This window comes from Carassius auratus, unplaced genomic scaffold (assembly GCF_003368295.1).
Source record: "Carassius auratus strain Wakin unplaced genomic scaffold, ASM336829v1 scaf_tig00036686, whole genome shotgun sequence".
Classification (NCBI taxonomy): domain Eukaryota; kingdom Metazoa; phylum Chordata; class Actinopteri; order Cypriniformes; family Cyprinidae; genus Carassius; species Carassius auratus.
The window spans coordinates 25114-51997 of record NW_020526328.1 but is presented as its reverse complement, the minus strand read 5'-3'; the positions used below and the strand labels follow the sequence as shown (position 1 = coordinate 51997).

The 26884-nt window shown below is 37.1% G+C and overlaps 1 protein-coding gene across 1 annotated transcript in view; it reads right to left on the bottom strand.

The window, feature by feature from the left end:
• LOC113082676 (glutamate receptor ionotropic, delta-1-like) overlaps positions 1 to 22168 on the bottom strand; it is a gene marked incomplete at its 5' end in the record, with an annotated part of 73898 nt that extends 51730 nt beyond the window's left edge. Inside the window, 2 exons of the mRNA XM_026254216.1 lie at positions 2521 to 2726; positions 21884 to 22168. Of these exons, the coding sequence (XP_026110001.1) occupies positions 2521 to 2726; positions 21884 to 22168 (491 nt within the window). The remainder of the gene's footprint in view (positions 1 to 2520; positions 2727 to 21883) is intronic.
• Positions 22169 to 26884: the final 4716 nt, after the last annotated feature.

The following is a 26884-nucleotide window of genomic DNA, read 5'->3' as shown; positions in this document are numbered from 1 at the left end:
AAAATATATTAATCATGCAAGCAGAGAGATGTCATGACAAATTTTAAGTGATCATTTGAACACTACTGAATTAATTCAATATGGACATTTTCATTTTCAACTCTTTAAGTGGGTCTTTTTTTGAACTTCACTAAACAAATGTGCGTGTGCCATGCAAACCAGCAAAAGATAAAGATGCAAACATATAGGCCAAGTAGAAAATGTTTTTGTATCTAATTTGACAATTAGCCTAATCTTGAGAGAGAATTGGTTTGGTTTTTGAGAATAGGCAGAGTTCACTTTTAAGCTTAGGGGGTGCAGGCACTGGCATATACGAGCCATGAACACTTTTCTTTTTATATAAGTTTTATGTTTCATAGATTATTAGGGGCGCTTGTAGGATTCCTTCCGAGGGTTAGCACAGAGATTTTATTTATTTATTTTATTGTATTTTTTTATGGGGGACCAAATAATCAGCGAGAGTAGAATGAAAGTGTCACCTTTTTAACTTTTAACAAAATAGTAAATTTTGTACATATATCAAGAGCATGCTCACAGATGAAAACAGAGGACAAAACAGTGTTGGATGAAGTCGATTAGAGCCCTAAAATAGGAATTTCTGTAGACTGTTTTATTAATTAACTAAAGCAAACCCTAAGCCTATGATAGTAAATATAGTATCTAGAAAAATAAATAAATAATTATTTTATATATTACATCGATGTTGTAATATATAATTAATAAAATTAATATATTATTGCTAAAAACAGTATTCAACCTCGGCACAGTAAAATCATCATTCCTGAAAACTCCTCATGTTGGTTGTATTGACAGTTAAAGATAAAGAAGGAGAGGGAGATGGGGAGTTTTCGGGAGTGATGATATTACTGCACCGAGGTCGAAGTCCTGCAAAGTGCTCTTCTGCCATACATTATAGTTATCATTTTTATCCGCTTAGGAAATCGCCACAGTTTATTTTGTGTCACCATACTTACTTGTGTAGCTACTCATGTAACCGTCTTTAAATAGGGAAAACATGGAAGTGTTTGGTAGATTCTAAATTTATCCCTGTTTGGTTCCTAAGGAATGATTGGTGCTAAGCTAAATAGAGGTGCCACGCTGTACATTGATTGAGTGCATGCACTAACACGAGAGAGGTACATTTCAACTTATCTAAGTTGAGGGAAGAACATAGTGGAATATGGAAAAAATTAATGATAAATAATATATTTTAAATAAATAATTTATCATTATATTTTCTAATAATATTTATAATTTATAAATTATTATTAAAATAAATCATTTATTTTCAATGCATTCTTCATTTTTGATGCTGCTTTAAGCGGATTGTGCAATTAATCCACCAATAAATAAATAAATAATATTAGTTAAATAGTTAGTCTAAAACATAATAACAAAAAGCAATTGTAAGATTTTAAAATGTTCCCAAATCGACAGGGAAATGTCCAAGAGGCCAGACACAGATGAACTGGAGAATTGCAAAACAGAAAGGAGCACTGCAGTGTATCAGTAATGCATGATTCTCACGTTCACAAGCATTAGCAGTTTTCAACCCTCTCTTAACACTTTTATATTAAGAATTTTGAATAAAATGAGAAAGTATGTTGCCAAAAGCGTCCTGTAAAGGCTCCAAAAGTTTGGGACTGTAATAGCTGGAAGAGACACTTTGTTAAATCTCTTGCTTGAGGGTCACACATCAGTGACCACAGCAGTGTGAGGGATTTAGATATAAATGACCTCCTAATACTTAATTGTTATCCCTCACATCCCTATCAGGATTCAAACCAACAACCTTCCAAATGTGACCACAGTCGCTGCTTTAACAAATGATTTAAACACACCAATTTAAACTCGATTCTCTACTCCTTCAGTCGCAAACTGTTCAGATAATTTTGCTGAGATTACAGCTAACCAGAATGCAATGCACAGGATGAGCCACTTTAGTTATTTTCCAGCCCATTTGGCACAACAGTCATGTGCCTCTCTAGCGAAAGCTTCATTCAAAAATTACTTTTTATTACTGAACAACACTATTCCATACAACACAAAATATAGGAATTTCTGTAGACTTCTACTGTTTTATTAATTAACTAAAGGCAAACCCTAACCCTAAGATACTAACTAATAAGATCTAGAAAAAAATTAAATAATTATATGATATATATCATATTAATGTTGTAATGTATAATTAATAAAATTCATATATTATTGCAAAAAATAGTATTGTAGATATATAATTAAGACTATAATTAATATAAAATGAATATAATATGTATTTAATTGATTTATATTAAAAACACATTGATTATATTTCTAGAAAACAATGGACATTATTCTTTCCTAAATACAACCTTCATGAACTGTTTTTACTTCAGACAAAGAAATACTCTAAAACACACAAACACTATATTTCCTAAATGTTATAATATTTAATATATAGGCATTGGTACATAACAGCATCACTGTCTCTCCCCACCTATGCACATATCGCTTCTGAATTGCTGTTGCAATAACACCTACCTGGTGTATGAAGACCTGGGCAGTGCGAGGACTGAGCAGCAGGATGGCCCTTCTGAGAGTGTCCCGGTAACGGTTCAGCTCCTCCATCCTCATTGTGCTGAACAGAGTGGAAAACACCTTGGTCACATTCCGGTCAACCTGCTGTAGAGACACATCCAAACCCATTCGAGAAGCCTGGTCCAGAAACCCACGCAGTCCCCGCACATCTGAAAGAGACAAAGCATGAGAGAAAGCAAAAGGTGATGGTTAAAAACCAAGACTCATGTGAAGAGAGCTAAAACTGTATTTAAGATGAGAAGAAAGATGAAAATAGATCAAATATAGACTAAATATTAGAACTGAGATCAAAGGTTTCCAGAGAAAATAATGTCCGATCTAATTGTACATTTCATCCAGGGAAATTATGTTGAAAGGGATAGTAGGATCTATGAAAATATCTCATTTTGTTCCACAGGAAGAAAGAAGGTCATACAGGTTTGGAACAACATAAGAGCGAGCAAATGATGAGAGATTTTTTTTATATAGTTTTTTTTAAATCAACTATCCATTTAACTTTCAAAATTCTCTGTTCCTTGCTCTGGAGATTTGAGGAGTTTAGAACAAAGAATCCTGTTTTCCTGCTCCTTTGCATATCATGACTGTCAAGTCATGTCATGTTGAGTCTACTGAAGTGGCTTTTTGATGGCATAATCATCTGGCATGAAGCTTTCTAACCATCTACTTGCTGAAATGACACAAGAACCATCGATTGAAAGTGTCAAGAGGTGAGAATGAGGCTTCAAGCTCTAATTTGCTATATAAGACCAATCATAAACATCAACTTAACTGTGTGCATTTATGGACTTCACTTTGAGGTGTATATACATTTTTGTAGCATTACATTGAAGCAGTCAAAAAATGTTGTGAAGAGCTAAGAAAAAAAAACAACAACAAAGCAGAGGAAACAGAATTATTTCAAGAACCTTTCAAAATAAGAAAGTAAAATAGTCTGATAAAAAGCATTATGAGGAGCAGAAAATGTTTAGCCAATCTGTAGATATCAGGGTGTTAACAGCAGCTTTATCTACTTTGCAAACAAATCTGAAACGTTTTTTCATTATCAACTGGTCGTTCTCAACTATCTTTGCTTCAAGATTCATACTGTCTCCAAATATACCTACTTTCATACTATATAGTAGCTGAAAAGTATTCCACATTCATAGTCAATGGACACTTACTATCCCATAAGGCCATGGGACAGGATTTGTGAATGGCAGTGAAGCAACACAACTGACACTAGAAGTTAATTGAAATTACATTCATACTACCTCCATTAATGCTATATAGGACACACTACTTTAACAGTTGTGAAGTGTATTTTATACCAAATATACTCAATAGAGTGTACAGTTTCAGCTTTAGATTTTACAGTGTACATCAAGTCACATTCCAACACAGGACCAAAATTACCATACAAAAATAATTACAGATGTCCTTATAAAAGTAACAGAAATGTATTCATGTTGCCATTAACTGCATGACAATAGCTGACAACAGAAGTGGAAGATATCCTAAATGTATAAACAACAACAGGTGTACGACTGACCAATTAATCCATATTTGTATTATGGGTTGTATTTTCTTTTATCTTGAGTTAGCTTGTTCATTTCCCCTAATTTATTATTATAATAATAATTATTATTATTATTATTATTATTATATATTTTGCTTCAGGACCACACAATCTAGTTTACAGGGTTATATTGCAGCACAGGAAAGCTAAACAGGCATCAAGAATGATCAAACACCATATTTTTTGTGCGCACACGTGAGTGTGTGCTTGATATACTTTATCATAACTCACCCTCTGTGCAGTGTGGTTTGCTACAAGCTACAAACTGTTTCCATGACAACTGACCATCAAAATAGATTACTTGCCCCACACTTGCCCCAGTGTGCTCTCAAAACAACTACATTTGAAAAAGTCTCATTTGAGCACTTGCAAAGAAATTAAATGCAAGTGGGTTTTCAACACGCTAATGAAAACCCTTTCAGTATAATTGGCTGTAATCTTAGTAAGCTAGCATTATTTATTTATTTATTTATTTATTTTTATATCGTTGTTATAAAACCGTTATTTTTCTGAATCCAAAATGCCTGCAGATCATCTTTGAGCATATTAGAATTTTAACACATGCCAAAAGTACAAGGAAAACATGACAAATAATATATGTATAATATATAAATGTATAATATATAAAATATGTTATATTAGGTATACAGTTTTAAAGTAATAATATATTTTAAAAAAATTACATAAAAATTATAATAAAAGAACAAGAAATTTGCTTTCTTGATGCAAGAACATTTAATACATTAAAATTAATTAGTGAACAGATGAATTTATATCTTCTCTGCCTAAAGAGACGTGATCTTATTGTGATAATACAATCTATCTATCTATCTATCTATCTATCTATCTATCTATCTATCTATCTATCTATCTATCTATCTATCTATCTATCTATCTATCTATCTATCTATCTATCTTTAGCACAGATCGTTCAAAACAAAAAAGGGAAAAAGAAAGTTGACAGAAATTGTGAGGACTTCTTGAACAGCAGATATTCACCAGTAGTAAAGTAACAGTTATTTCTGTAGAAGAGTCAGAAATAAATTTGACCATTTAAGAGAAGGAATAAAGCATGCTTGCTTCATTAACAGAGCACAATGGAGAACGTAAAGCCAGATATAGGCTTGGTGCTATTAGCTAAGAAATCCAATTGATGGTAAATACTGGTTCACACTGCTATAAACTGTTGTATGAACTTCAGCAAATACATCAGGAAAAACTGAATTGGAACTTTTTGTACATCTGAATAATTAACATATTAAACTACTCTCATTGATTGAAAAACAAATTCAATATATATTTGCAATAAACACATTTTATGAACCCTTTCCAGATTTTGTATTAATTTATATATCTAAAAAAATGGTATCAGTCTCAATACGAATGTGAAAATATATGCACATCCTATTTAATGAACCACACTTTATAAATGAACACCAGTGATTACTGACGAAGTAAAGATCATGCATCACTTAATCACCAAATTCAATCAGTGAATGTCATATTACGTTCCTTTCTTGATGCTAATGACTTTGGTGTGACTTAAGAGTGACCCATCAATATTCCCAACACACAAACACACACAACAGTTCAGTTTCCTCCAACTCTTGCAGAGATGAAACAAAAGAGAACTGGAGCGCTGCTGGAATCCCTTGTATCCTCTGGTGCTCTTGGAAGGGTTAAATATAGAAAAAGATTTTGGAAAAAAATCCAAGTCCAGGCACTCAATAGGATGCAAAAGTTAAAAAGCCTTTAATGGTTGGGCTAAAGCATTAAAACACCAACGAGGTGTACAGGAGAGAGTAACACCAATACAAACATCTTGTGTATGTCATGATTCTGCCCTCGTGTCCTTGATTTTTCCTAGTCTTGAGGCAGGATCATGACAGACCCATGTTTTGTGTACAAGCACATGGCCTTGATTTGGGCCATGTGCTTGTGTTGTCTCGTTCCCTTGCCCCGCCCCCCTTGTTAACCTAGTCGTGTCTTGATTGTCCCATCTGTGCCACCTGTCGTGTCTTGATTGTTCCCCCTATTTAGATCTCCTAGTGTGCTCTGTCTTGCGTCGGTTCATTGTTTCACATATGTATTCCTACTGGTCAGTCTTGTGAGAAGTTTACCCTTGTAACCCCCTTTGAGAAGTCTTTGTATTACCGTGAGTGTTTGTTTGTAGTTAGTGTTTAAGAGTTTGTTTTTTCATGTCAATCCTGTCCTGTTAAGTTGTTTTGTTTCTGGCCTAGCCGTTGTTTTCCCCCTCGTGGGTTTTTGTTTTTCCCCTTTTTGTAAATAAACCCCTTGTTTTGTGATTCCCTGTCTGCACTTGAGTTCCTCCTTGCCCTACCCTGACAGAATGAACCGACCAAAAAGGAACTCAGCAGGCAGGAGGTCCCCCGAGCTCCAACACTTGTTGGAGTTCCGTCGACAATGTTGGATGTCATCCCCCACCGACAGGAAGGGGGTCACCCTCCCATACTCGCCCGAGGGGGAGTGGATCCTTCGGAATTATGCCCGGCTGTGGGAGAGCATCTCCCAGGAGGAGCCACAGAGGTCCCCCCCACCTACCCAGCTGCCGGCGATCCCGGAGGGTCGTGTCCTGGCCGTGGCAACCCTGGGGGATCAGTTAGGTCCCTCCCAAGATCCTGAGGCACCTCCCACTACCTTAAGTCTCCCCAACAAGCGAGGGAGACGGCTTTCATGGGAGTCAGCTTCAGAGTCTTCGGCGTCCGAGGCTGCCCTGCCCGAGACCAAACTCCCCCAACCCGCCTCTGACCCAGCTGTAGCCTCTGCACCGCGCCCGAGGAGGAAGAGGAGGAAGAAGGGGCCTGCCGGTCCTGTGACCCTGTCTCCTCCCGTGCCAGCAGCGGAGAGAGCTGGCGTGCCCGTGCCAGCAGCGGAGAGAGCTGGCGTGCCCGTGCCAGCAGCGGAGAGAGCTGGCGTGCCCGAGCCAGCAGCGGTGAGCGTGCCCGAGCCAGCAGCGGTGAGCGTGCCCGAGCCAGCAGCGGTGAGCGTGCCCGAGCCAGCAGCGGTGAGCGTGCCCGAGCCAGCAGCGGTGAGCGTTGGCATGCCCGAGCCAGCAGCGGTGAGCGTTGGCATGCCCGAGCCAGCAGCGGTGAGCGTTGGCATGCCCGAGCCAGCAGCGGTGAGCGTTGGCATGCCCGAGCCAGCAGCGGTGAGCGTTGGCATGCCCGAGCCAGCGGCGGTGGGCGTGCCCGAGCCAGCGGCGGTGGGCGTGCCCGAGCCAGCGGCGGTGAACGTGCCCGAGCCAGCAGCGGTGAGCGCTGGCGTGCCCGAGGCGGCAAAGAAGAAAGCCGTATTCAAGTCGGCAGTCGTGAGAGCGGAGGAGAGAGCCGCGGCCGACTCTGCAGCAAAGACTCTTGTACAGTCGGTCTCATCTCATAAGGAGATGCCAATTGTCCTAGCTGCTAAAGCTTTTTCTGATTATTTGTCCCGTCTTGTCCAAATTTTAGAAGTCCCCGTCAGTCCTGTTTTGTCCCCTGACCCTGTCCCCAGAAGTCCTAAGTGTCCAGCCGTTGTCTCCCCGTGTCCCGTTGATGTGTCCCCGTGTCCCGTTGATGTGTCCCCGTGTCCCGTTGATGTGTCCCCGTGTCCCGTTGATGTGTCCCCGTGTCCTGTTGATGTGGCCCCGTGTCCCGTTGTCCCCCCGTGTCCAGTAGATGTTGTCCCCCCGTGTCCAGCTGTCGTCTCCCCGCGTCCCGTAAGTGTTGCCCCGCGTCCCGTAAGTGTTGCCCCGCGTTCCTTGTCTGCTCCTATCATGTCCCCTGTCAGTTGTCCCGAGACCCCTCCCCGCCCCTCACCACCCAGACCTGCCCGTACCCCCCGTCGTCAGCCTTCGTCCTGTCCTCCTAAGATTCCTACCCCTCCCACCCGCCCTGGTCTGTCCCCCATGAACTTTGTGGTCCCGCCCCCTCCCCTTCCCTGTTTGTTTTTTTTGATTTGTCACCCCAACCCTGCTGTTGTGTACTCATGTTTGCCGTTGTTATTATTTGTCATGTCTTGTTGGTTTGTGTCTGTGTCCCAGTCTGTCATGTCAGTCGTGTCCCGTGTTTGATGTTCCCTTGAGGAGCGTCTGGAAGCCGCTCCTTAAGGGAGGGGTTCTGTCATGATTCTGCCCTCGTGTCCTTGATTTTTCCTAGTCTTGAGGCAGGATCATGACAGACCCATGTTTTGTGTACAAGCACATGGCCTTGATTTGGGCCATGTGCTTGTGTTGTCTCGTTCCCTTGCCCCGCCCCCCTTGTTAACCTAGTCGTGTCTTGATTGTCCCATCTGTGCCACCTGTCGTGTCTTGATTGTTCCCCCTATTTAGATCTCCTAGTGTGCTCTGTCTTGCGTCGGTTCATTGTTTCACATATGTATTCCTACTGGTCAGTCTTGTGAGAAGTTTACCCTTGTAACCCCCTTTGAGAAGTCTTTGTATTACCGTGAGTGTTTGTTTGTAGTTAGTGTTTAAGAGTTTGTTTTTTCATGTCAATCCTGTCCTGTTAAGTTGTTTTGTTTCTGGCCTAGCCGTTGTTTTCCCCCTCGTGGGTTTTTGTTTTTCCCCTTTTTGTAAATAAACCCCTTGTTTTGTGATTCCCTGTCTGCACTTGAGTTCCTCCTTGCCCTACCCTGACAGTGTACTCCACACAATTATATCCATAAAGTCAAATAAATGTGTAGAGGCTAGTTACCCATCTTACTTCTGGATTCATTGTCAAGATAGTTCCAAAGCAACAGGAGAAAAATATTATTATGGGCATTACAGTACATTAAAAGAACAGTCAACATTCACAGACAACAATACACTGTCCCTATTGAGACACAACTTTTACAAAAAAGGTGAGAGGTCAAAGTCTTCATTAAGACCTGGATGACTAGTAGCCCTCAAGGAATAGATCCAATATGTCTCCCTTTGTTTAAGGCGTTTGATGATATCCCCACCCCTGGCATCCAGGCGAACAGCCTCAATGCCCACTACTCTTAGGGTCGAATCACTCCCATGTTTTGCGTCTATATAATGTTTGGCCATTGGATAGTTCATATTTCCAGTCCGAATGGCATATCTATGTTCAGCTACCCTGTCTCTTAGTCTCCTTTTAGTAAGGCCTATATAAAAACAGCCACAAGTACACTCTAAACGATAAACAACATGGGTAGAATTGCAATTTATAAAACTGTTAATAGTGTAAGTCTTATTGCTAAAAACATCCATAAATTTGTCAGTTTTAGCAATATTCTCACAATAATTACAATTACCACAAGGAAAGTTACCCTTGGGTTGACGAAGCCAAGTTTCACGTTTAGGAGCAGGGAGGTGACTTCTTACTAACCTGTCCTTAAGTGTGGGGGCCCTCCTAAAACTGATTCCAGGGGGTTCCGTGAATATTTCCCGTAAAGTCGGGTCACATTCAATAATGTTCCAGTTTTTCTTTATAATGTGTTTAATCTGGACAGCCTCCTTGCTGTAATGAGTGACAAAATAGGGTTTCTGTGTTGATACTCTATTGGGTCTAGACTGAAGCAAGCTCTTCCTTTCAAGTGATTGGGCTCGATTATGAGCTTGAACAAGAGTTTTTGTTTGGTAACCTCTTTGTTGAAAACGCCGCTGCATATCCAAAGACTGATACTGGAAATCCTGATCTGAATCACATATACGCCTTAGTCTCTGGATCTGTCCAAAGGGTATGTTCTTGCAGAGATGAGTTTCGCCATACCATCGTAATTTAAATATCACAGCTGTAGCTACAAACTGGGGAAAAAAAAAAAGAAAATAATAAAAAAATCTCTCTTGAGGAGACAGTCTCAGGAATATATAAATAAATAACATGGAAATCTGTAGAAAGAAAGATCTGAGAGAAGTCTTTTGAGAAACAAATTGGATTTGCTTAAAGAGTGTAATTATTTATGTAATTATATATTTAAAGGCATATACAAGCTCCCGTCTCACTGGGTAAAAACACACGAGTGATGGAGGTGTGGAGGGAATCAGTGGAGCAGTTTGACATTCTTCTGTAGTGAAACTATTTGGTTGAAAACTAAAATAAAAGGCTCACTGTTGGATTTGGTGCTTCATCTGCATGAGGTTATGCAACAAATCAACAGCCATATCATGATGTAATCAGCGAGGTCTTGAATAAAAGAAATCTTTCTTAACAAGAACTGGAGTTTGATATAAGCAGAATGTTGCTGAACAAAATTAATGTGGAGGTCTATCACGATATATTCAGAAGAATATTACTGAGGAATAAGATCAAAATGTTAAACATCAGAGGACTTAAAATCACAACAACAAAGACTTTAGAAGACCTAAATTATTTCTCATTAAACACTAATTCAGTTAGAATTTAGAATCACATCTTCACAAGTTGACCCAGATTGTGATTAATGGACCCTTTGGATGCTTGGTCTTTGCATTAAAGGTCATTACACACCACGTTTGAAAATATGTTTTTATTTAGTTCTGCATATGGTGAGCATGTATGAACATAATAATCTGATCCATTACAAAGATATATAGACAGCTGCAAGGAGATGGTAAAATCAATTACATTTTTTTTTTTTTTTTATGATTCTGTTTGTCTCAATCCATCAGCCTGTTGTACAGAAAGACTTAGAATACTTATGTCCTATTAAACGAGATGTGGGTTTGGTTGACATGCTGTTGAGTGGATCCACATGCCAGCATTGCAAAATCTTCACAGTCCAGGAAAATGTTGCTCGATTAAATGTCTGGGATATAAACTGCCCAAAGACAAACCCTGAATGTAAAACAAAGCTTCTGTGTCTCTCTCTTTCTCTCTGTCTCACTTACAAATGGATTCTGCTTGTCTTGAAGAGGGAGCCAGTTAAGAAAGGTTAATCATATCTCGCTCAAAAGCAGCAAATTATGACACAAACTCTATTATTATCCTGTTCTGACATAACAGAGAGATATTTTACCATAAATCACTGCAGTTTAACAATGTTGAAAAGAAGACCACAAGAGCACATCCAGAACATTACAAGTATAGACAAATACAAAACATATACCTTTCATAAATCTTACTGTGGTGAATGACAACCAGAAAAAAAAAAAAAAAAAAATCAGGAGGAGAAGGAAAGCAATCAAAAACAACAAAAGAGCAATGATACACAAGTTTATAATAAGTCTCAGTCAGCTTAAACCCAGTAAACGTATCAAGGACTTTTAAATAACATAATAAATAAAAGTAAACAGTTAGAATACAAAAAGATTAGAAAGCTAGATAGATTTTGTTTCATTCCACCAGGAGGTAACATTTAATTTAAAAGTCTATATATATTTATATTTACCATTATAGGCTGGTTGTTTTCACACCGCAGCCACACAATTGTGTTCAAACATCTTATAAAAGTGATTTTTGCATTATATGGCACCTTTAAAAACTGTTAAAACTTAAAGGCAGAAGTCATCATTAAACAAACAACATATTGTCTGTGTGCATGTAAGAGTGCAAATGATATCATTTCTTAGAACAGGTGGAGCAGGAGGTGAAAGACACTATCAGTTCCTACACTAGTGAATAAAGCAAAAGGACACATTACTAGGCGGCATGATAAAAAGAAAAGAAAAGAAAAGGACACTCGTAAACACTGGGGCTGCTCTGCTAAAACCAAAACATCAATTGAATTGAGAAATTGCGTACAAAACCAACTTTCACAGGCCTGTGGGCCAGCTTACTGTTGTTTATAAAATGTTTAAGGGAAACAGGTTAATTTAGCTCAAAGGGAATCGTTAAGATTTTATAGGGAATTTGGACAGAATCACTGTTTTACAGCTGATCACTGAGATGGCCAGCGATTTACTGAATAAGCCTTATAACATCAACTCTGCAATTGATATTAAAATCCGAAATATAGTGAAAATACTATTAATTAGCACAGTAATCGGCAGTTTAAGACATTAATTTGTAAGCACAAAACACAATATACTTTTCTTTTCAAATATAAATAAGGCTAAATCATATAAACATATAAGACATATAAGCTAATCTAACAAATTTATACAAGTTGCAGGGAGAAAGTAAGGAAAAATGAGTTTAAAAGAACGCAAAATGTGAAATCCCAAGTTTATAGCAACATGTACTGTACAATTGCCTAGACCTGAACAATCGTCAATCACTTAATTAACCCTCGAATGGAGTTCCACAAAGAGGTAAAAATTCAGATTAAATGCACCAGCTCAGAATCTGGAGATACTTGCATTGCTTGTTTAGGGTTTCCCTTTGTTGTCATCCTTGCTGAAAAGGGGGTTTCCCGAGGTTGCTGATTTGCTGGAAGTTCGGTAGTCATTGAAGGGACATCTTGGGAAACCAGTCTTTGGGCGTTGACTGAAGGAGTTGTGGGCTGGTTGAAGTTTTAGACGGGCACTCAAGGTTAGACTGTGAGACACGGCATTACAAAACTTAACTCAGAACACAAAACTCTCAATGGAAAAGAAAAGAAACCCGAGTAAAAGAATAGTAAAGTTTGGCAAGACTAGGTGGCATTTCTTCTCATGGCCTAAAGTTATGACTAAAAGCTAAAAGCACGGCTACAAGCCATGACCAAAAAGATAAAGAGCTAAAAGTGCATGACTAAAAGCAAAACCTAAAAAACTAAAAGAGGCTAAAAGCTAAATTTGATGGTGTCCTGAGTAATTAAACCTCCCAAATGGTGTATTAACCAATTAGATATTGTCTTTGCTCGGGGTGTTGTATATTTCTCCTTCCCATTCATAGATCAAATGTTATCTTATCAATCACATGGTCTGAATTTTCCAGCGTTTGCAGAGTATAATTTTTTTCTGACATGATTCCATTAACAAGAATGGATGACTGAGGTGATGTTCTTTGGTACCTCAGTGTTTTCATCAACAGTTGGCCGTGAGAGACTTGCTTGTTCTGGGTGGTTGTTGAACAAGTGCTTGTCATCATTGATGTGGTGTACCAGGTGATCATGACCATCCATTCTGTCACTGTTCACATCGAGCATGACTCAACTTTGTGGACATCAGTGTTCAGCTTGTCTTGAAGGAATTCTTTCATTTGTCTCATGACTTGTTCCATGTCTTCTGACAGTAAGCTGTTTTGTTCTTCTGCAAACTCAGCAATGTGCATGTCTGTGAGTGGTGCTGAGGTGGGTTTTGTTGTTGCTTACCCAAAGTAAGTTGATCTTATAGTTGGTCTTAGAAGAGTCAGGCAATTACTTTTGGATGTCTGGTTAGGTTTCCAGTAGACCTTATCTTTTTGTTCCTTGAGAAGCGTGGCTGGTCCCATGGATTTTTCCAGCAGTAGGGCTGATAGCTGTTGTGATGCCACTGGGTGTCGTCCAGTGCAAGGCTTGAGTCCGTGGTGACTGCATTCACTGCATTTGAGGCCATTTTCTGTGTTAGGTCACGCAACTGTTGGATGGTCATGGAGCATGGACAGGCCATGACACCTAGATGATGGCTGACTCCAGGGTGCAGACTCTTTAGGAAGAGGCTTTTGAAGTTCACATCCTCTTCAAGGTCAAGTTTGTTGTGTGCACCACAGTAGGTTTGTCGGAATCGGTTGTAGCAGGGAATCCCATGTGCAGCTCCAAGGTCTGCTTGGATAGGAGGTTTTCTTTCATTTGCAGGTGACGTTTTGTGTTTTTACCCTTCGCGCCTTTTGTCATAATCCAGTTCTTGGACATGGGACTCTGCTCTGCTCAGCAGTGATGAGGCTAAGAGATGTTTCTCCTTTCTTGGCTCTTGTTTCTGCTCGTGAGCATATTTGAGTTCTTTTCTGACCATTAAGAGCTCAACATTGGTATCGTCTAGTTGTTGGATCAGAATGTCAATTTCAGTTCTGTACCTTTCAAGGTACCTTTCAGTCGTCTTCCAAAGCACTGATTTCAGCATTCTTGTATCTGATGTCATTCTTGGCTTTCTTTAGTAGCTGTTCAGCATACTGGAGTCTGTTAACCAGGTCCTTTTGGCCAGCCTTTGCATGTTGCTTGTCGAGCTGAGCTGCTGCCAAGGCTGTTTGGAGCTTCTTAACTTTCCTTTTCCTGCTCCCTCTTGTTGGGTGCTTTGAGTTGATCTTGAACTTTCACTTCCAGCTTGTCTATGTGGCGTTGAGCATGTGTCAGCTCCTCTTGAAGGTGGGTGATGTGCTTGTTGCTCAGTTTCAGCTAAGTTGTGAAGGCATAGCTTAGGGAGTTGGTGATCTTGACCTTGTGGTTGTTGTTCTGGCTTGAATCTTGTGTCAGGAATCTTCTCAGGATTAGGATTATTTAAAAAAAAAAAAAAAAAGTTCAAATGTCTTTGGAGTGAGGCTGTCTGTCATTAGCCTGGTAATACCAAACTCTGCTACTTCACTTTGCTTCGTAGACAGAGTCTGGAAGGGCATAACTGACAAGCGTTTACTTTCTTGTGGGGGGCGCTTTTCTGAAGTTTAAAATCATTGAATACCCGTAAGCCAATCACATAATGTTTGGTTATGGCATGTGTTATTCGCCGGCTCAGCTGCCTCAAACTTCCACTGTAAACATAGGAATGCTGTGAAAACAAAACCATTGAGCAAGTTTTGCCTCCTCCTTAACCTGATCCTGCATGAGAGCAACCAAGGTAGACACAATCACAGCTTGCCGGACTTTGGCCTCCCCAGTTTCTCGCTAAATTAAAACTTAACTTAAATTAAACTTTTCCCCAAACCTGTCGCAAGTAGGGCCACAACATCACGTCCATTCAAAATGTGAAACAAACACTCTGCGAATAGCATCCCGTTTCTCCATGTCTGCTGTCGTTTTCAATTTCCCTAACCTAAACCACGATCTTACATTTTCAAATAAGGAAGAATAATTTTCCCAATGAAATGTTGTATTATAGATTCACTTTATGGAGGTTGAACATACACAAAAATACTGTAAAAGAGGGGTTCAGGTAGCTCAGGGGAGAACCAGTTGCCAGGAAACTGCCACTATCACACTAAAGTTAGTAATCTCTAAGATCACACAGAAGCTGACTACTGCTAATAACATAATGATGACAGAATAAATAAAAAAGAACAAACACCCATTCGTCTTTCATTAGAAAAGGTGTACAGAGTACCCGCAAAACATACTTGATTAAAAGTACAGATACCTTACAGCAAAAAATGACTCCATTACAAGTTAAAAGTCAGCAATTCCAATATGACTTACTGTAAGTAAAAGTATTATAGTGTCTGATTTTAACAGTACTTAAGTATTTTACTCATACTGAGTGTAGGCTCAAGATGCCCTAGTCCTCAACACCTAGGAGACATACCAGTGGAAAATAATATGTGCAAAAAGCAATCATGTTTATTTACTAAAATCAATACAAAACTGCACACCTCAAAATCGTCATAAATCAAGGGTTGCCACAAGAGACTCTTAAATGTCTACAAACACTCAAATTTCAGTTAAGCTGATGCACTCAGAAAGAGCACAAGTAGAACAATATCCTTCAAAACAGTCTCTTCAATATATCAATAAATAAAATATTGCTAATTAAATTTAAATAGTCAAAGCCTACTTGCACAGGGCATGCTGGTTTCGACCTCATCATCAACTACAGCCATGTCCACATTTCATATATGAATATCTATGATGCTCAGCAAAACTACAAAAGAGTCAAAAATATACTTAAGTACAGTAACTAATTACATTTACTGAAATACTTTACTCCACTGTTCATTAGATCATGGAAATTATTTAATTGAAAACCAGATTAATTATCAAAATCAATTTGTCTGAAAGACACTACAAAACAGTCCTTCATTTTTCTCTTCACTCCAGTAAAGAGATAAATAATGTTAGCTTCAAACGCTATGAAATTTTTTTTGCACAGCAATCCTTCAAGGCTGTTTACTTGTCCTTCTAGAAATAATAGCCTGAAATGTAGTTGGCAGGAATAATAATCAAACAGACAAAATTAGAGGTCAATTTTTTCAAGTCCATTTCAAAATGTCTGGATGTTGATTACAGAACAATAAGCCAAACAAAGATAACTTTTACTGGCAGTATATATATATATATGTTTTTTAGTGGGGTTAATTTTGGAATTTGTTGCTGTTCATATTTCTCAAGTGAACACTCAAAATACATTCTTTAGGTAGTACTTTACAGTTGAGAGTTATAAAGTCTTCTCACTTGTTTTACATAGAAGCAATTCTTTTTAAGACAAAAGCGGGAATCTGTGATTATTAATAGCAAACAGCGACAAACATGACATTTATTTAAAGCCAAGGTTCATGCAGACACAATGTTTCTTACGTAGAACACATTTGGGGAAACATTCTTTAAACAGCTGAGCCACTTTTCTGGTATTCTGGTTTTGTTCCCCATGTTCTAGTTCTCCCTTGTGTTTCATTGAGCCCATATTTGTTTATGTTCCTGTACTTATTATTTCATTATGAGTTAAATTAGTCTCCATCTATGTTTGTTTATTTGATTCAGGTGTGTTTAATTTACTCCCTCATTATATCTTGATTTTAATGTGTAGTATCGGGGTAACGAATTACAATATACATGAGTTACGTAATCAGATTACTTTTTGTCAAGTAAATAGTAATGTAATGGGTTACTTTTTAATTTACAAGAAAATTTGAGTTACTTTTTTTTAAAAAAGTGATGCCAGTTCATTTTGTTTTACCATTTATTGACTAACAAAACTCCTGTCCCCATATTGTGAGAAATCGGATGTACAGAAGCATTGTGTGCGCTGTGTGAAAATGATTTATTTCTAGACTAAATGTGAATGTGCATTCATTCATCCCACTTGCAAAAAAAAAAAAAAAACCATTCAGATTTAGCATTCATCAGAATAACAGAATAAACTCCGAATAGGACGGAAACCTGCAATCATTAAATGTTAAATAACAAAGATGTATCTAATCCCATTTTATTAACTAACGTCTTTGCTGCTGACCTTTGATGATCCAGTTCAGCTACACTAAAATAACTTTAGATAAACTAACAATTGTGCTTCATTGTTTTTTATTGCTAAAGAGTGTTGAATCTTCTTCTGTGTTTAACTGTACAAATGTGAATTTACTATTCCTTCAGCCTGAGGTTTGTTCATTACACTTTTTTGTGTTTTAGGGCTTTTATATTTGCTTTAAATCAAACTTCTTATATTAAAAAACAATCAAGCCCTGCTCATATTTAAAAAATAACGTGAAAGTAACTCAAAAGTGACATAATGCATTACTTTTTATAAAACGTAACTAAGGAATTAATTAGTTAAATTTTTAGGGAGTAACGCAATATTGTAATGAATTACTTTTAAAGGTTACTTTCCCCAACACTGATGTGTAGTCTGCCCGATGTTTCTTTGTCGAGTCTGAATGTCATTACTTGTTTCCTACATGTGTGTTCCCTGTTCCATTTGTAGTCATAAAGTATGTATCATCATGAAATCCTCACTGTCTCCTTGTTTCTGGCTCCTCACAGTAGGAAGCATGACAATTACAGTCTCAAGAAGAGGTTTTCAACCCAGTTGACCACAACAGCTGGTTGGACCACTTGTCTAAAACTACTTATGTAAATGAAACAATACAGAGAACCTTTACGTTTCATTATTTATTGTATTGCATTTTTGTCATTATTATTCACTGTAGAAATATAGATATAATTGACAAATATAGACAGAACGATATAGAATGAGATAGATAGATAGTCAGTCAGTCCATGAGACACTTCCAGAATGAATGTCCTCCTGTAGGAAGGTGCCATGCCATGCTCAATGCAGAGAGCTCTGCACCACCATCAATCATGTTTTATGTCTTGACTGGGGCTTTTCCTCTGACCTCTGTGATACAGTTTGAAGGATTTTACCTGCTCCAGGGTGTTTGTTGGTTTGACTCATCTCAGCCCATTGTCAGAACCTGCCTGAAGCCAAAATCAGTAGCACATATATACTTAAATGCTGAGCTATTTAAAGCACAGTGTAGCTGCATATTTTCTGAAATAGATCTTAGCCATGTGTACCACAAAGGACCTCTGCTTTGACTGGAGGATTAAAATGAGTTGCTTTTTATCCAGACCTTTGAATCTGTGATGGCAGCCTGTTAGCATAGCAAACAACCCAAGGAGAGAGCTATGGGCTAAAGAGACTTGCTTGGAATAATGAGGATTTTAAGAAGATAAGATAGGAACAAAAGGAAACTGGGCCTGCATGCTTGTAAGTGTTCACTCAAAAATAACAAATTCTGTCATCGTTTATTTTTCCAATTAAAAAATAAAAAATCACTATATTCCAAGTTATTTGAGGCCACGTGATAGTTTTGTGTGAAGAAATCAAAATGTATGTTCTTTTTCACTGATAATCTTCCCTTTTAGCAAACTGTTATACCTCGACGAAATCATTTAGAATTAATCAAGCATTTCATTAAAAAGACACAAATGACCAATTAATTCACCAATCACAGATTTTTTTTTTCTTCCATTAAGCTATACAGTGGATTCTGTGCTACTTCAATTTTTCTGGTCACAAAAAATAAATAAATAAATAAAACGCATCTGTTAGCATGGTGATATCAGGAGCAAATATGTTATTACATTAGCAATCACTAATTGATTTTGTAGGCATAAATACAAGCATGCTTTGTTTGCATTATACAATACAAAAACATTTTATATCTGAGAAAATAAATAATTATTGTTAAGCAGGTTATAAACATCTACATATATCTGTGAACAGAGTATTTCACAGTGAAGATTGGTTTAAACATTCTTACACTCTAACATTCATACTGTTATGGTTTAAACATTCATATTACTTTTATACAGAGATGGCAAAAGTACACACATCCTTCACTCAAGTAGAAGTATAGATACTCATTTTTAAATATACTATGGTGAAAGTTGAAGTACTGATCACATTTTTTCCTCAATTTAAAGTAAAGTATGGGCTAAAAAGGAGCCATTACTACTACCTGTTTTAGTGTCACGTGGGTAATGGGACTTCATGTCACATAAATGCCTTAATACAAAATAACTTACATTTCAAATTTTGTTAGCTAATGAATGTATCCACACTGAACAACCGCCATGTAGAACAGGGCCTGAATGGGAAAAAATGTCACTCATCCAGGCTGTTTATGAGTCATATTTTCCCTCATGAAAATGGTTATATTATAGTAAAAAAATAATAATCGTAGTTTTACTATGGGTGTAAGGCCATTTGTGCATTTTGAGAGAGAGAAAGAGATCAGTAGATTTGCCTCTCTGCACCTCTATTCTCAAGTCGTTCGCACTGATTACTCTGATCAAAACCTTTAGTGGAGGCGTAGAGCATGCAAGAGAATCAAAGTGCTGCCAGTCAATAACCGATTCATACATTTATTAGAGAATGGTAACAAGCCTGTTTTGAAAATGTAAGTAGTAAAATATATAGATTATACTATTTGCATAAAAATTTAATGGGAGAAAGTAAAACGTCCGAAAAATAAATAGTGAGTACCAGAAAAATCTACTTAATTACAGTAATGAAATATTTATACTTTGTTACTTCCCCTCTCTGATATTATATTGTATTTCATACATTTAGTCAGGAATTATAGTTTGGGAAAAGTATAACTACTAAAATGTGTACAAGCTTTACCACAATAACACAGTAACGACTAATGAATGACTCACTCGTCAGAAATGATCTCCTTCGGTGCTCAAGCCGCACGTCACATCGCATTCTTCTTCCGAGGTAAATTCAGGTTTATTCCTCTCAGCGCCTCTTCCAGGAAAAAAAAGTATCCGAGAAGAACTTGATGAATCTTCAGCTTTTGTTTACAGAGGTGATGTGGGCGTTTACAGGTTAGTACAGCTCACATAGATGATTACAGTATGAATAGTGCACGCCTGCACATGGTTGTGATCACGTTATAGATAATGAGCTCAGACGGGAAAGACTGGACCTTGAGTTGGTGTCATATGGATTCATTTATCAGACAATATCTGTTTTTGACATGACTTACTTCATTTAAAGCTTTCTAGAGACATATTTCCCATGTCTGTGTGTCAAGTATTAGTTGAGTTTTGGTTAATTTTTGTGACGTGAAGTGGAAAGTTTATGGAAACTGAGACAGCAGAAAACTCACTCTGTTTGTTTTCTTTATTTTACAAGAGCACAGCTTTTTGTTGTTATGAGTGCATACAAATAAAAGTCTCTTTATTGATTCAAATTATGTATTGCTCTTATCTGTTTTATCAAATTAAGTAAGTTAAGTACTTGAATGCGTTATCGGGAAAATGCCAAAAAACGCGCAGATTCTTTGAACACACCTTTCAACTCATAAATTAATTTTACTGTCAGTTAGGACTAGAAAACAGAGAATAAGAATTATCAGCGAATGTGCTTTGAGACATTATCTTACAGGCAGGTTAGGATTCAGACAAACCTGCTGAATGTATACTCAAGCTAATTCTCTCATCAGAAACAACAAAGCGAAGATGTACAAATGTAAGTAAGATATAAATTTCATAGTTTAAACAGTTTTAGAGATTATTATAGGAGTTTTTGAGAGTGCTTGAACTTGCTGGTATGAAGATGTTCTTTGATAATGTAAAGTTTCTTTTGCTCTCTTTTTATACAATGAAAGTGTTACAGGCTAATTAGTAACTTGCAATGTTTTTATTAAATTCACATTAAATACAAAGTCAGTCATACTACAAATATTTTATGACATGACACCCATATCTGGTACTTAAGTAAAAAGACAGATTTTAATAGATTAAAATATTAGGATAATTGAGGTTAATAGATTATACTATTAGGCTACTTTTCCCATTGCACATTATATATCACCTAACATGATCTATAAAGGAGCAAAATGCATTTACTTACACATATTTGAAATTTCATGATATTTTTGGGGAATATATTAAAAAGAAAAAAAAACATTCAATAATGTGATGAAAAAGCCCTGTTAATCTCCACTGAAAATTTGTTTACTTCTATAGTAGGCTTGTTAACACCAATAAATCCTAATGGAATATGTCCCAAAAACACACTACAGCAAACCAGATGCATGGCATGGTGAGAAATGACTGAATGAATAATAATACTTAAAGTATAAACTTCAATGAATTTTAAAATTGTGCCCCCTAAAAGCACAAGTGGCCCTTGTCTTCTCAATATTTAGATTTTTTCCCCTCAGATTCCAGATTTTCAAATAGTTGTATCTCGGCCAAATATTGTCCTATCCTAACAAACCATATATCAATGGAAAGCTTAATAAATCTCAATTTTGTAATATAGACCCTTATGGACACATTTCTGGAATTATAGCCAAATAGCCAAAAAAATGCCCATAAAGCTGAGCATCTCTGGCTCAATGAAGGAATCTAAAGCAATTCAAGTCCAACTTTATAACCTGAAAACTGTTATGGTTTTCAGAACACTACAATACTAGAGCTTGTTAACAACTGACAGTCTGCCTTTTAGTCTGCTAGAGTCCAGCAGCTCACATAAAATTTTTACTTCATAGCTAATGTCTTTGTACTATGAAGGATTTCTATTTATTTGTATATATTTTTTTAAGCATTGCTCATGGACTGCATTAATTGTTATTATTATTTTATTTTGCTTCGAAAAAGTTGACATTTGTTATGCACCAAAATATCATGATGAATCGTAAATTCCAGCTCATGTCACAAAGTAAATTTCTCCCTTCACATCAGTGTCACCCCTTGCCCTCCTATCATTAACTTCCAACCAGCCTCCTGACTGGAGATGGCATAGGTTCACCTGTACCCACTGTCACTCACCATACTCGCTGTCATAGAAAACGATGAACTTGTGCCAATGGAGTTCAGAGACGAGCGTGATCATGACATCATTCAGACGAACAGGAGGGCGTGCAGCCAACGTGTAGCGCTCTCCATCGGGGCTGGGATTGAGCTGGCACTCAGCACGGGGTGTGCCGTCTCCATTCCTCTGAATGAAAAGGTGAGGAATGTGCATGGCATCCGTAAGAGATTGTAGTGCATTAGCTGCAGCACATCCCGTTGACGACACCAAAGCCAGTATCCCCTGATTCATGAGTTCACAGGCTAGAAAAAGAACGAGAAGAAAACACAGCAGCACAATTAGGCTTGAGAAGTAGATCGTCAAGGAGTCAAATTCACAACTTTACAAAAGTTAAGTACATTGACCATCATATAACTTATGGTTCATTTTCATCAACCAGTGACAATTAATGCAGCAAATGTCAGGGTGATCCCGCAGAGAACAGGTTAGATAATATGTCCAGATGGTAAATGTACAGGGCAAATGTAATTCTCTTCAGTGTATTGCCATGCTGCTAATTTATTGCCTCTGTTAAACACCAGTGTAATAATTTCTCAAGGAAATCTAGTTAAAGTGGACTTAAATAATTTATTAGATATGACATTTTATAAATGTTGGCACATGAGAGCCGCTGGTTAGGAAACAAACACTTATACATATAGTTACCCTTGTTTTTTACAATGATATAAAGTAGATTTCAAACCCAAGGCTGTTCCAGAGCATTTATCTGACAATGTGCCTATTTAAAAAGGGCATTGTGGCATAGAAAAATGGTAGCAATATTCTCAGCTTTGTACGCTGGAGCATTGTTTTCCCATAGTATATGACTATACTGTAGCACAAAATATTACATTTATGCACAAATGTGTCTTGGATAAGAGGTATAACATATGTCAAAAAAATATTTGACTTCATTTAAACACATTTATTTCCCATTATTTTCTCCTATGCATTCATTTACATAGTAATAAATATTTTATCATAGATTTTGAAAAAGGTGGACTGTAAATTAATTCAGTCTGAGACAGCACAAAAAGTTTTACAACTGCAGGAGCTGGAAAATCAAATATTAATAAAACAAAAAAAGGCATTAAATATGCAACAAGCCCACTGTAAGGAACGAGTCTGATGGAGGTGGAATTTAGTTTTTTCTCCAAGTGAAAAACAAAATGTTACTCAATCATTTCTGTAATTTTCACACAATAACTATTTGTCCACATGTGTGCTGTGTGCTAGATTCATTTCAGGAAAGCCTGGATTCAGATTGGCTCAGCACAAAGTTTTTGAAGAACAGTTCTTTAAAGATGTAGGTAGATCAATGTATTACAAATCCCAATGAAAATTAGAGGAAACACAATGATTTTTTTTTTTTTAAGCAAAGAAACTAATTACTTTTTTTCCAAGACGCTGAGCAAATAATTTTTCAAAAAGCCACCAGAGAGAATACTCAGCAAACATCTGAACAAACACACTTTAAATTGTTATTCCACTGAAATGATCCACCTTAATTGAATACAAAATACCCTAAAATGCTAAAAGTCACCTAGTAAGCTTTGGCTACTGAAAACAATCCAAAACCCTGCTTTTCAACATTAAGGTTCACCCAAACATTGTTTAGGTATAAAAAATAAAATAAAACAGAGCATTTAGAGACATAGAACTTGAACAAAACCTCCAACAAACAAAAAGATCTTTATGATGTGATTTATGATAGTACAAACAAGATGCAATTTATGAAAATCAAGTAAATTTATAGTCCATTGCAAACCAGAGGGAAACTTTAAACCATCCACAAATATCTTAGACTGTACAGAGTTGACTCCATTTCCAATGGTAATTTAATTTTAAAGGGCATTTATTTAGTTTAAAGGAATAGTTTTACCAACTATTACCAACTAATTTTCCCAAACATGTATGAGTTTCTTTCTTCTGTTGAGCGCAAGAAAATATATTTTTAAGATTTTAGATAACAAAAAGTTTGATGGTAGTTATTGTTTTCCAACTGAACAATATAATTTTTATTTATATAAAACAGCAAAATGACAGTAGGGGCGGTGCCGCAGTGGGCAAGTAATGTAATCAAGCCTATTGTTTATGTAACTCAATCATTCTTGTTATGCGCCAAAAGCAGGATGGCGTGACACATGCTAAAAAAAATGTTACCGGCCGCTCCTGCGAGATTTGCACCGGGTCCCATGGGACCAGTGGGATCCCATTCCCAAAGCAGCCCTACAGTTTGGAATGACGCAAGGGTGAGTAAATTATTACAGAATTAAAATTGATGATTACAGACTGAACTTTAACTCTACATTCATTTAATTTGACATATAAAAAAAAAAAAAACAGATTCATGTTTAGAAAAGTATGATCTTTAAAGAAATGACTCAGAACTTAAAGATACATGTGGCTGTTCATGACATGGCAAGCTTTCTGTTGAGATTGTTATCAATCCATAACTATGCAAATAGTGCAGTTTCTTATCTTTAAAGTGTCTGATGCAAATATTAGAGCTATTGGAGAATATAGGTGTGAAAAGCCTGAGATATAAAAACATCTGCTGATTCACATCACAGACCCAAATTACCTATTAATATATACATACATACATATATATATATATAGACACACACACACACACACACAGGTTTGAAACAACATGAGGCTGAGTAAATGATAGTAGAAGATACATCTCTTTAATGATGCAGGTTTTCTATGAACATTCAACAGATGCTTCTCAGCAAATAAAGAAACAAGCAAATCAAAGAAACAAGATGAAACAATACGCAAATCACAGTGCGAGTTGAATTAGATTAGAATTTAGTGTAATAATAACACTGCAACCCCCCCCCCCCCCCCCCCCCCCCCTTTAAAATCCACACAGCTTCTTATGCAGATTATGGCATATTATGGACTAATACTCAATTATAGAGGCACGGTTTACGTACAGGGTGCAATGGCACTATTTATTGTAATCCCTGATTTGGGGATTTGAATTTTGTGCATCTCTGCAACCTTTATATAATGAATTTAACAAATGTATTTGTCATGCAGATTAGAGACCTTTATCACCTAACAGGATAAAAAAAATGTACCTCAAGGGATATATGAGAGCCCAAATCACAACAAAGAGATCATTCACAGTCAGGCATTAACACACCGCCAAATTTAACTAACTAATCCACAACTCACAGCACACCTTCAGTCACCGTGTCATTGATTTGAAAAGGCCCTGTGTCGTAACATTAAAGATACGCCAATAGAGACAGATGATGGTTTATTCTCTTACCAGAAATTACATATATTGTGCAGCCAGGATGATTTCACACTAACAGAAAGATGTTTTCAATGGTCTCTGTGGGCAAAGAAAGAGACACTCACAGGTGTTGTGAATGGGCTTCCACCCAGCAGGATGCAGTTCGCGGTTTGACAAGGAAACTGGCCTTTACGCCCAGCCCACCAGTCTAAGATTGCAGCCATGACTTCAAGACTGAATTCGGAATAAAGAAAGATAACATGGTAGTGTGTGTGTGTATTCAGTATATGTGGGTGTTTGTAAGAGTGTGTGTGTATGAACAGTATGTGTGTAAGGTGGCATGTCCACTAAAGAAGCTTAAAAGATTACCAGACCACAAACATCAACCTCTACAAAATCCCATAATCCTGTTGGAACTGGCATCATCAAAGACATTCCGTGCCTTGTACTATCAGAAGGAAAATGATAGTCCATCTGTGCATGATTAGCAAGCCTATAATTAGCATTTTTTTGTCCTAAAATACACACATTATGTCATAAATAAGGCTGTGCACTGCCAAGAATCTGGTGATATGATATGTATCACGATACAGGGATTGCAATACGATATATTACGATACACTGCAATACAATAAGCAAGGCGACATATTGAGATATTTCTTATTTTAGAAATAGTATATATTGTAAGGAAAGCTGTCATTAAGAACACCATCATATGCAAACCTTAGCAATAAATAGGAAGTAATTTTAATTTATAAAGACCGATACCCAATCTAAAGAAAATGACCTGAAAATCCTGAGTATCGGATCGATGCCTCCATACATTTAAGCCACATCCTCGCGAGCCACGACTCGTCATCATTATTCTTAACTTGTCGTTGACTACATGAGAGGACTCTCTTTTCATTATTTTCCTGGTTTAGCAGCTTAACTGAATAATGAAAATTTTCAGGCGATTTTCACATGATGCGCATTTTCCCCCTTCTACCAAAATAGCTTATACTACTGTTTCAGCTATTAAAATGGTTCAGTTTTGTATGTAATGGCAAAGTGATTATATTTTGTTTTGTTTATATAAAGTTAATTTATAAAATCGTTTGGAGCATTTTTGTTCGATGAATAAACGTTTTTGTTTTTTAATGCAATGACCAAGTGGCCAGCAACGAGTGAGCCTATGTTTGATCAATTTAGCCTTCTCAAATCATTATGAATAGAAGGATAGCTATGTTACAAACAAAAAATATATTTTTCAAAAACCCATATGACCTGCTCCTTAATATTCAAATTACCCAACACATCTATTTACGCAAATACTGATCAGATTTTATAAATATAATGTAACCAAGACCAAATTATAAGAAACAGAAATGTTTCATTCATTGCTTAGAAAGCTATGCAGTCTTTAGAGGAAACAGAAATGATTAATTCGCTTCCCGGGTCTTCGGGTTCGAGTCGTTCATTCAACACGTGACTGTACACATCACCCATACTGCAAGCATAAGGCTATGCAGTTCTTCCTGGAATTTTTTTTAATTATTAATCAAGATTTGGATCTGAATAATTCTTTCATCACATGACAGCCTTATTTAAAAAAAAATAATAATAATTAACTTGAGCATCGCAGTGGAATCCTGAATGCAGCGCAAGATGCTGTAAAAGACATGGGACATAAGCTGTGGTCACACGTCTGTCTAGTCTAGCATATGTTTACATAGAAAAATATTTG